This window comes from Anopheles gambiae, chromosome 2, assembly GCF_943734735.2.
Source record: "Anopheles gambiae chromosome 2, idAnoGambNW_F1_1, whole genome shotgun sequence".
NCBI lineage: Eukaryota > Metazoa > Arthropoda > Insecta > Diptera > Culicidae > Anopheles > Anopheles gambiae.
In genome coordinates this window covers 41,733,911-41,746,043 of record NC_064601.1, presented here as the reverse complement: position 1 = coordinate 41,746,043, position 12,133 = coordinate 41,733,911, and the positions used below count along the sequence as shown (strand labels likewise).

At 43.8% G+C, this 12,133-nt stretch overlaps 1 protein-coding gene across 6 annotated transcripts in view; it reads right to left on the bottom strand.

Annotated features, from left to right (window-relative positions):
* Nucleotides 1–5,741: 5,741 nt before the first annotated feature.
* The window catches only part of LOC1271459 (protein CREBRF homolog), a 28,828-nt gene continuing 22,436 nt past the window's right edge, over nt 5,742–12,133 (bottom strand). For 4 of the 6 annotated variants that reach the window (XM_061649509.1, XM_061649507.1, XM_061649508.1 and 1 more), the window contains 5 exons: nt 8,624–10,746; nt 8,352–8,551; nt 7,689–7,959; nt 7,458–7,586; nt 5,742–7,372 (listed from right to left, as the gene is read on the bottom strand). In XM_061649509.1, the coding sequence (XP_061505493.1) occupies nt 7,269–7,372; nt 7,458–7,586; nt 7,689–7,959; nt 8,352–8,551; nt 8,624–10,655 (2,736 nt within the window). In that variant the 5' untranslated portion in view covers nt 10,656–10,746 and the 3' untranslated portion in view covers nt 5,742–7,268. The remainder of the gene's footprint in view (nt 7,373–7,457; nt 7,587–7,688; nt 7,960–8,351; nt 8,552–8,623; nt 10,747–12,133) is intronic. The other 2 variants (XM_310257.7, XM_061649512.1) reach the window with 1 other exon arrangement.

Below are 12,133 nucleotides of genomic sequence, written 5' to 3'. Positions count from 1 at the left end.
GTTGCAACAACCTTGACTAAGAGCAATAAAATAGTTTAAATACACACATTTGCCTGTAGACTTATCGCGATACCACACAACTACAATAATTAGGTGATGCGGTGATTGCGACCTAGTGTTATATGAATTTTAATGGAGATATACCATGATTTTGAGTGTAAGACTTGTAAGACTGGTTGTCGTCGTCAGTAAACCAGCCGTCGTGTTATGCCCTTAAAATTATTTAAAGAAAAAAACAGATTTAAATTCAACACAGACTGCTAATTTTAGGCATCATCTCTACACAAGCCTTTCCAAGGACCGTAAAAGGACCATTTTAGACATTATGGTAGCATCCAATACTTTAAGGATATTTTTTCGATCAGGACAATGCATTCTGTTATAACTTTTTCGCACATGGTATAACACTTTGCCAGAGAAAAGGAATTATGGTAGAATGTCCTTAAAACCTTACAACCTTAAAATTGAATATAATTTTAACGTAAATGAGTATTTTTTTCTATGCGAACTTTAAGTTTGCGAAGAACAATACGAGAATTTATTTTATCGGATGAAATTTGTATCTGAATTTATCTTTTCAAACACATATTATAGCTCGCTAAATGTACTACCATTCTGTTATACCGCGTTGTATGCCTTGCAGTAAGCATAAACCCAGCAAGGACATTTCGTTGCAAAATAATCCTTTCCATAATTAATGTATCCTTATGGCAAATACAGTGGAGCCCCTCATAACGAGGTTATTCCTTTCCAATGACTCACTCGTAATGCGAAAAAATCCTAAGGCCCGAGGTTTTTTTTCATTAGTATGAAAAATGAAGTAATTTGTTACAGGCTAAGAAAAGGGTATGTATATATGGAATATATGCATCACAACCTTACGGGACACCTCTAAGTGCCAACAGTAATCAAGTGATAAGTTCTTAGTATCGAAATTCTCGCCTTCATGAGCAGGTAGATCCATTGATCCAAATGAAATTGCTCGTTATACGAGATTTTACTCGTTAAGAGGGGTATATGTAGATCATTTAGATTTGCTCGTTATACTCGTTATGAGGGGTTTCACTGAAAACTTAGTAGATAAAAATAGAATCAGAGTAAAAAAATTTCCTTACTTTTTCATTTCTTTAAAATTTCGTTAAAAACACAAGGGTAAAATTACAAAACAAAACTTCGCACCAGGTAAATATTGCTACACAACTCCGTTTATTCAATCCGGTCCAAGATTTCTCAAAATTAGTATAAAAAAAGAATACATTTCATTTGTACATACACTTTTAGTTCCTTTATTATCCATTACAGTATCTCAGATGAAAGTTTTATTGTGTTTAATCCAACGTAAGCACAGCTATTACAATTGGTAGTTTTCGACCCTTGTTACACATATTTGCTCGTCCTTGCATCTTTGCTCGTCTCATTACATTGCAGACCTGCTACGAAGTGGTTCGCTATCTTCGTTCGTGTCTAGGAAACCAATAACGCAAGAACTCATTCAAAAAGCTTGCGATTTGAACTGTTACGGTACCCCATTTTACAAAATTTAAAATGCCTCTCCATTCTTCCAACGGAGCAAAATAGCATCAAGCCTATTGCATCCAAAAAGGGATCTGTTTCTTCCTGCTTTCGTACACGCGTGTCGAAGTGGCCCTAAGATTTGCTTTTAAAAATCATAACCAAGTTAGATAAATCAAACACCCTACACTTCAGATGAATCAGTAATCTACCGTCAAGCTGCTTCAAGTCATTTTATTTTTATTTCATTTCGTTCCTTTTCTTTTCATATGTTGCTGCTGAGTGTGTTTATTCATATGTCAATTGAAAATGTTTATAAAAATATACACTCCATTGTACTTAGCAAACATGGCCCTATTTTAGTACATGCTTCTCACACGCTCCCACCAGAATGTAGTTCACTTGTTATCGTTACCTTCGTTTTTAGTTTGGCTTTGTTATTTTCCGCGAATTTTTCTTCGTTTTGTATTTCAGTGTATTGTTTCTTCTTTTTTTTTTTGTTTAGCAGCCTCTCACTAAGTAAAGTTTCAAGCAGCTAAGCGTTTAAAACGCTTTTCTATTACAGATGGGTTTTATGATTTGGATTCTTGTAGAGAGAGAAAGAGAGTGTGGAGGAAGAGCGCAAACAAAACAGCACTTTCTAAAGGGGAGCAGTTGTTTCAACTCTTTGATTCGTAGAGTACGTACATGGTTTTTAGTGTTTCTTGTTGCTTCATGCAGTTTATGGCAATCTCATTGTAATAATCACATGCGTGTTATCCTACATCCTAAAGCGTTACCTTCGGCAACTGCACAACAGACTACCGCTCTTTACACAACCGTTGACGGGATGATGAAAGGCTTCGTTAAACGGAGTTCAATATGTGTGGGCGCGCGTGTATAAAGTTTTGTATTCATGAAAATATACATTTTCCTTTGTATACAAGCTTCTGCTTGTGTGGTTTTCCCTTTTCTGTTTTCCGTATTTGCTTCGGTTAGTGTTGGGTGTTATCTCTTCTCTTCTCTTCTACGATACATTCGTCATCGTGCTGAGGTAGTGTAAATCGACCAGATTTTTCCTTTATCCAATTGTGTCCATCCTAATATTTGTACCAGAGCAGTAAACCACACCACCCGGTGAAGCAATTTCAAAGCTTGTGAGGATGAAAGAAATATATTTGTACATTCTATGCGTTCTGTACGAAAGGAACTGCAAACTGGCATTGCAGACCAGCACTGCGGGCTGCACTGCTTTTTGCAACGAACTGTAGCCAGGTACCGGTAGAAGAAGGAAAAAAACGTAGAAAAAAAGAACATTCATCCTAATTACTGCTTCACACATTTTTGTAGATGATGATCACTAAAGTAGTCCTTAGTTGACACACGCTTTGACGCTGTAACGCGTTGTTGTATTATGTTTGTACAATTTGTTTCGATCCACTTGGGCTGTGTAAACGAGCGAAGGAGGGGGGGGGGGGGGCAAGAGGCTAGAGGCCTGTTTCAGCTTGGTTATTATCATTGTGTTCATCATTTGATTGCGAGAGGAGAATTGTAGAATTAATGGTTTTTTATGATGTGTTTACGATGTTAACCTGTATTTGGTTTGCCAATCATTCATTTCGATAAGTGTCTCGCTGCAAATTCCTTTTCTGCTTCCTAGACATAATTTGGGATAGGAACATTAGACTTGCGTTTGATTTTTCGCACTAAATTTAATCCTCCGTTTTAATTTGCGAAAAAAGCTAACTGTAGTAAGATTAAGTTTAAGTAAAACAAGTACAACACGAGGGATGTTGATAATAGAGTTATTCATGTTCAAAAAGAGAAACTTTTGTAATAATCAATAGTGTATAGGATATTGTTGCGATTTTTTTTAATTTTCGAATTGTTTTTTTTTTGTTATCTGGGTAGAGACTGCCTCAATTTAAAGCAACATAATAACGCATTATTTTGCAGACCATATGTTTGATAAACACCGCGGGAAATGATTGATAGTGGATGAAAACCAAATTGCCTTACATATCTTCTACCACACACTGGGCACGATCTTCAAATTGAGTGTTTTCACGCTTGTAAGAATAAATCAATTTGTTAAATTCTAGTTTATACAATTTAGATGCAACTATAATTCCATGCCGTTGCCGTTTTGAATTTTAAACAATAGCACACGCGATTATTTGAAAATCCTAACTTTCCAATCAATTCGTCAAGATATAAAAAAACTTACATTCTACTCTGGTATTGTAAAGTAAATCTTGCAGCAGAGCTGTGTAGGGTAAAATATAGCCAATATCAATAAATTCAACAAACAGAGGTAAGTAATAAGACGAATTCAATCCAGCTCCATCATGCTTAATGCTACGTTGGAAAAGAAACATCGGAAGCAAGTGCCATACTATGCCATTAGTCAACAAACCTGAGCATACGCTGACTGCGCTAGTTCTACTATTTGCGTGCCTTATTCAACCTTTTCGTGTCAGTCCGCTTGTCTGATCCCAACACAATAACTCAGAGAAAGAGAGTTTGGAAACGGTAAGATGCATCGCAAATAATTATTATTGCTTAATGTAATCTGCAGCAAACCAGAAACAAACGGAACGCAAAACAACTAAATTGGAAATACGGACAAACAAAAAGACATAACTGCACGCTGTTCCTAGCCCAAAAACAGCACAAAACCTTCCTATCGTAGTAAAAATAGAAGCTGACACTACAAAAACGCTCACTATAACATTAACGAAAATCACAGATTGTTTGTAGGTTTGTTGTACGTTGCTGCTGCAGGACAGATTTCTCGGGGTTGCATGCTGCACACAAAAATCAACCACGGAAGTGCATCGGGGTGCCCTTTATTTTCCAAAAAAAGATACAGAAGGAAAAACGAACAAAAATCAATTTAAAAACATAAACGTTGTCTTTACCACTGTGTTCATTACGTGTTCTGCGTGTTCATGTTACACATACACACAGGACATACAAAAACGCACGCTTCGACGCTGGAATTCAAATAAATGCAGTATGGCAGCTTGCAAGTTTCTGTATACAACAGACAATTTGCAGCAAAACAGAAAATATTATCACAATTCTTCGTTTACAACTGCTGCAATCAATGGGTGCGTGTGGGGGTTAAAGCTGTATGTGTTGTGCCCAACCAAGTACCAGAATAATGTCGCTTATTTGCAGAACCATCTGAGGGACCGACTGTTCGCCTTTGAACCGATATTAAAGCGTTGTAGTATTAAACCATCCTCATTTCGAAAATCATTCCTAGCGCCAGGCCGTTTTCTTTTCCAAACAAGCACTTTGGTCACACTTTTCGATATCCCTAGCCCCGGGGGGACTGCACGGGGGCAAACCGTTCTTCTTTTCCCGGGTACTAGTGCCTAAAATAACCAGAACATTCAACAGTATTAGTCTGATGCTGCTGCTTAAGGTACACTTCTAAGCTCTTTCCCTCTCTCGCTCGATCACGCTCGATCTCCCATATTCCTGAACAAAGCCTCGCTAAACTATCCGCTCACTACACAACCAGGAAGAAGGAAAATAAAAACACTTGGAAAACGGAAATGATCACTGAATTTTCGTACCGGCTGTGTAATGCAACGCAGAAAAGCTATCCTTAACACTGCTTCATCTCCCATCGCTAGAGGGCGCTGCCTGTACTATGCGCTGTCTTGCTTAAACAACTACGATTATGAAAAAGGAGGAATTGGGGCGAGAAAGTAACGATCGATTTCGAACATCTCGGAACGCACTTCACACAACTAATGCGACAAGATTCCTGTAACACATGCGACACCAGTGAGCTGAGTAGTATGTCAAATATCTAGTAAAAAAACAGGGGTACAGACAAAAAAGTATTCGTTACATACTATAGCACTTACAGAACTACTACTACTCCAGAGGCCAGGGGCGGCTGTATTCTTCCATCGTGTTCTTCCGCAAAACAAAAAAACAAACCGCTGACACCCGCAGTATCTATCCTATCACTCTATCTATTTCCATTCTGTTCCTTATCTTTCTCGTAAACCCATCCTACAAGGATTAATCGCACACAATAGTTGAGAAAATGTAAAAAGATTATATGTGTATACATATCTATATAATGTCTGTTTGTGTGTTTTGTTTTTTTTACGCCAGGGTAATTAGGTACATACGTTATCAATTATCAATGGTTATCGTTTTTATACGTTAAAGGTAATTTTCATTCACATTCACGTCGGTCAGTGTACGCATATGCAATCTCTTCATTTCTTTTTTTGTTTTTTTTTGTTTGCTTTCTTCAAGCATTTCATTCGTCTCGTTCAATATCCACACCTACGGCACACAAAATAATTCCCATCCTTCATTTTTAAAGAGAAAAAGTTTGAATGTTAAAATGATCCTTATGTGTAAATTATCCTGTATCTCAAACATACAGTTTCCATTGCTCCGACACAACTCGTTTTCACATTGAATTTGAAAAAAAAATAACAAAAATGGTTCTAAAGTAAGCACGTTTGTAAGAAATAAAAAACTGCAATTGTTCAATCCAACCCCAATACACACGCACTTTGTTCCTGAGCTTCATTTCATTCGTTTGTGTTTTTTTTTTTGTTCCTGTTAACCCTATTGGTCACGCTGGATGGATGTGTAACTGCATGTATATGTACGCGCGCGTGTAGTTTGTGTGGCACAAAGTATGATAAGTATATGGTCGCGTTTGACGCGGCACTCATCTCAGTCCGTGTGGTTTTGGTTTAGGGATAGTTGGTCATACCGGTTACCAATATTTGTAATCTGCTGTACACATAATAGAGGTGATTTCTGTGAAGTTGATTTGATCAGAGATTGGGGTTTTATACAAAAGAAACCAGTGTGGTTTTGATTTCGTTGTAGAGGTAAAGTGTTTAACTGGAGAAGATCACGACCACCACTTTCCAATCGAGAGAACGCACTACAAGGCGCTTGCTCGATGAGTTTGCAACAAACAGAAGAAGAAAAGTGGAGGCAATAAATCCAAATTAGTACTTGGTGCTTGTTTTCTTTTAGTGATCAACTTCGTATAAAAAATATATCCGTATATATATAATGTAACAAGTTGTACTGACAAACAAAAACAGGTTTGAATAATCCTTATCCGGTACCTTACAGTGTATCTACGTATATGTATATGCATGTAAAGAAATGTGTTCTTACTCGCTAATGCTTGTTCAAATATCATATAATGACCAACATATGTTTCAGCATTCCTCCCTCGCTTTATCTCTCTCTCCCTCTTGCTCTTCTATCTCGCTCTGTCACGTGTTCTGGATTGCACTTTGCATGGAAAGTGCACTCCCCGTACAAATGCTTCTCCTTCTTCTGCAACGATCTTCTCTTAGGTGGTAGTAATTTCTCATTCACTGCGCCATCCGGAGTGATTGCTTTTGCACCACTGCTGCCGGCGTCTGCCAACAGCGCAATGGCAAATATCACTTATTCCTCGCCGCACTATGTGCATCATGTGCCGTTTTATGCATTATTCATACAATGCACGCTCATTAGAAAATATTATGTAGTTTTAAACAAAACGAAGGTAATTGGTTGCTTTCTTTTTTTTTTATCTTACAGTCTCATTGATTCGTCATTGGTGATTTGGTGCTGGTTCGACTTTCCCTCCAGAGTGGAGAGAAAATGACGCGCAAAACCATCACCATTCGACTTCGCGACTCCTCCTCCTCCTCTCGGCACGCACACACACGTTGCTGTATCGTTCATAACAAGCGCACAACACAACAGGAAGCTTCCGGACCGATCTAGAAGTGCTCCAGCACCGTATCTATGCTGGTGTTGTTACCCGTCCGCACATTCTCGAGCATTTTGTTCACAAACTCAGTAGAATTGCCAGCAATTTTTATTTCTGTTATACAAAAAAGGATAGAGGTAAAGAAAGTACGTTAAGCGATGTCGGTGCTAATCCCACCCTCAGCAGTTCAAACACTTACTGGATGACGTTTGCACCAACGTGTCTAGTTGCTGTTTGTACTCTTCTGGGTTCTCACTGGCCGTTCCCGCATTGCTGCACTTCGTCACCAGGATCTGTTTCAGATGCAATATTCCGTTCATGAGACGCTCTGTTGAGAGAAGCAAAACCAGATTCGTTACAACCTCATACAATTCATCAAGCACATAATAATATACAAGTTTGTTTGCTACAATTGTTCGCGTATACGCACTGTGTTCCGTCTCCAGCCCGTACAGCTTGATCTTGTTCGCTTCGTGCTGTGCCTTCTTCTTCAGCCTGCAGGCCCGCGACGCCAGCTTGTTCTTTTCCTTGCGCGTCTTCGGGCGCGCATTGAACGGCAGCTCGCTAACGGGCTTCATGTCGTTGATGACGCGGCCGAGCTTGTCCAGCTCCTTGCCGATGTTGTGCAGCTTGCGAGGATTCGGCGTCAGATCGTTGCCGTCACCCTTCCGCGCCTTGCCGCTGTGCTGTAAACGAAGATTCTTAAGAACATTAACCGTACGTTCGAGCGATTCCCGTACCGATGTGTGCGCACATAATAATCGCCACCAGAGTGTGTCGAAGGTTGGAATGGAATGTAAAGAGGAGGCGTTTCGTATTTTGTAAGAGAAAGAAAAAAGAGAAGAAGAAGAAGAAGAAGAGAAAGAATCCAAAACGGTTAGTTCACTTTTTGATGAAATTTTGTTGAATTTTAAAATTTATACGGCTTTTCTTCTTAATTTGGACGGGTATACTATATAAAAGGCAAAGCTTATTTTCTTGCAATGCAATCCACACTGAAATGCAACGATTGCAGCGGCACGCTCGGGTCATAAGATAAGAGTCAAAATGTCGGGCAATTGCAGAGTGCCTGCAGCCTGCTTTTTACACCAACCTTAATGCCTCGAACGGAGCAGTTCGGGCTGAATACGGGATCGGTAACCGCGTTCAGCACGTGCGGATCCTCCACCTGCGTTTTGATGACCAAACGCTGTCCCTTCGGTCCCTTCGCCTGCACATTGTACTGCCAGAAGTAGCGCTTTGCCTTGCTGCCGGCACTGGACGAAACCTTGCCCGTATCCTCGCTATCCGAATCTGTAGCAACAGAAGAGGGAAATGCGGTAAGAAACAACGCTCAACGCTCACAAACATCAAGCACAAACATACCTTCGCCGCTGGAGTAATCCTCATAGTGATCGCTATCGTCTGAGTAGCCTTCGTCGTGTGAAAAATCGGGCGCCTCCGGGCTAAGGATGCTTCCGGTGCTCAGCGAAGAGGTTGAGCCGGCCTCGGCCAAACTACCGGTCGACAGGAGATGTGGGCGCGGCTCGCGCCGTTGCCAAATCTGCTCAAAGCCGGAAATGTGTGTCGGTGCGGACGAGGACAAGCGCGACATTGCCGTACCGGACGTGCCGGCATTCGAGCCGACCGAAACGGCCGCGCTCGTCGTTCCCGCCGCCAGCTGGGCCTGCAACAGACGCCGGCCGGAGTAACTGCCGCCGCTACCGCCGGGGCTGAGCGCGGCACCGGACAGCAACCCGGCGGAACCGCTACCGGCGGGAACCGACTGTCCCAGCACCAGATTGCCGCCGCTGCCCAGCCGATCGGACGTGTTGCTCATCAGCAGCTGCTGCAGGGTGGAATACTTCGGGTTATGCTGCACCTGACCCACGTTGCCGCTGTTCCGGCTAAAGTTGAAGCCACGCCGCGAAGCGCGCAGTGGCATCTGCTGCTGCGGCTGCTGCTGGTGTGCACCAGCATCAAGGCCCGGGCTACTACCGCCCAGGTTTTGGTTCTTCGCCGTGTCGCTGTTATTATTGCCCGGGGACGTCGCACCGCCGCTCTTGATCAGCTTGCCGGCGCTTATCGTACTCGAGGCACCGTTGTACATCGTGTTGTTGTTGTTGAACGAGCTCTGCAGCTGCTGCTGCAGCAAATTCTTCGCCGCTGAGCTGCCGGCCTGCGGTACCATCAGGTGGCCACCCTCGGAAATGGACGGGCTGGAACCGTGGCTGCTGGGCGAGAAGGCGAGCGGGGACTGGACCGCACTGCCCGGTTCCTGCTTCGTGTACAGCTCGAACGGCGACGAGGAGATGCGTGTCTGCTCATCGTACAGCAAGCTGCTGTTGCTGTTGGTGTTGCTGATGTAGTTGGCCGCCACCATCGGGTCGTTCGTGAGCAGCTGCATGCCACTGGCGGCCGTGGCCGGTCCGAAGCCCGACGACACGCTGTTACTGCCCACGCTGCCGACCGTGTTCTCGCCGCTCGCCAAGATGGTCAGCCCGCCGGACGTAAGGTTCGACGAACGGCCCAGAATCTGCTGGGGCAGGCTGGGCGACAGGATGATGGCACTGTCACCGCTCAGGTTCGGCGACTGCTGGCTCAGCGGCTGGCTGAGCAGCGTTATATCGTCGTGAAACAGCCCGTCGATCGTGTTCAAATCATTGCACAGCAGCCCGTCATTGAAATCTTCCAGCGGGTACACCTCAAACTCTTCCATCAGCTGCTGTCCGGCGCCGAGGCCACCGACGCCACCACCGCCCAGCACGATCGCGGTACCGTCGCCGACCATCACCTGCTGTATGCCCGACTCGTCCAGCTGCGTCGCCGACGACACCGTCGAGGACGGGGAAATTAAATTGTTCCACGTGTCCATCATCTGCAGGCCGGCCGCATTCATCGGCCCGAGATCGATACCGTCCGCGGTCAGGATCAGGTTGTCCCAGCCGCTGTGAAACATGCCGTCCATCTGTGTGGGCAGGCTGCCCGTCTGGAAGCTGCCGCCGTTGCCGGCCGCCATCACGCCGACATCGTGCAGCAGCTGGCCAGAGCTGCGGAACTGGTGGTCCATCTCGTTACCAAAGTCCAGATCCGACTGCATCACGCGCTGATGGTTGGCGCTCCGGGACGGTATCGGCATCGATGCCGTCGTCAGCATCGGATTGCTGCTCAGTGCGTCCATCATGAAGGTGTTCTGCTGGAAATGGTGTTGCTGATTGTGGCTGTTGTTGTTGTTGTTGTTGTTGTTGATCGTGTTGCAACTACTGTTGTTGCCTGCGTTCGTTCCGCCGTCCGCGGACGAAGCCGTGTATACCGTGGGTTCCTGCTTGACGATCGAAACGCTTCCGTCAACGCTACCGATACCGGTGGTGAAGTTTAGGCCGCCTCCGCTCTGCAAGCCGCCGAAGCTACTCATCATCCAGACTCCTGTACGCGCCAAACCAACCACGCTCGGTTTGCTGGATGCTGCCCGAAGGCTAATCCTTGTGTCGTAAAGGGATGCTTTCTATCTGCAAAAAGAAAAGAAAAAGGAAGAAAAGGTTAGTCCGTTACAACGATTCTATGTTAACGAAAAACGACAAAGTACCGTATCGAGGTAGAAATAAATTAATCTCTCCCACACTACTCCCTTGCCACCCATAACATTCACGATCCAACAGCACATACTAATGCTGGCGGCGCGGAGAATATGTTGCAAAAAAAAAGAAACATATCGTCACTGCTACTTTCGATCGCTAAAAATACCAATCCGAAAGCGAAAGTTTAACACGCGTCAGCTGACATAACCGCCGAGTACTGCCCGGGGATCGCTACGGCAGAAAGGGAAGAGCTCTCCTGCCCTACCCGGCACCAGAATAGCGCACGGTTGTTTCTATACTTCCGCAACGTAAATACAGTATTTCTCCGGCATTACACACTTCGAATGCCAGGATGCATATTGCACCAGACACTGACAGAAATGTAAGGTGGCCGTTTTCCAAAAAAGTGTGACCTTATGATTTGAATGATTCTCGACCGCAAAGATCAGTTTGCATATACAGATTAAGATCATGCGTTAATAAACCAATGAAAACTGCAAAACACAAAACATCTCGATCGCCATCTCGAGCAAGGACTGCAGTGATCGTATGCATACACATAATGTAATATCAAAGCGGACTTCCATCGATTTCATCAAACGTTTCGATATGTTTATTTATACGTTTCAAACACTTTTGCACGCCCACTTTGCTAACCAGCTTCCCTACTTCTCACCACGGGACACCTAACTAAGACGGTGTTATTATGGCAGCCGAACAAACGTGAACGCCGATTTGAAAACAAACGCTCTCGCTCTCGCCCTTTCGCGTTCCCTCCCCTAAATCTCTAGTGGTGTGTCCTAGTTACGGAATTCTAAAAATAATCCTCACCAGCTTCTCGCCAATCATGTCCGTGGCCGAGAAGATCCTCATCATCACACCACCGAACCCCCGTCCACACCGTCCGGGTTGTTTTGGTTAGTTTTTGATGACCTTTTCTCGCTACGTGCAATGTAAACACATAGTTTTTTCGCGTCATTCTATCCCACGATCGTCTGGCCGACCGGGAACTTCGTTTCGCCCGCTCACTGGCAATGCTTTCGTGGTGTAACGACTCTGTCTGTCTCTTGGTTGCTCTTCACCGTGATTAGTAGTAGTGTACGGTTTCAAAATAACAAACCCCGCCGTTTTATTTTCACCACCTTGCAGTAAAGGTTTTTCTTTTTTATTTTGACCTGCCCAGTAGTCCCCCGATGATTGCTATTGCCTTGCACTTAAACACACAAATACAACTGTGTGCGTGTGTTTTGAATGCAATTTAAATATGCGGCACGTTTCTTTAATGTATGCACGCGCCACAGATACAAACTTGATTACA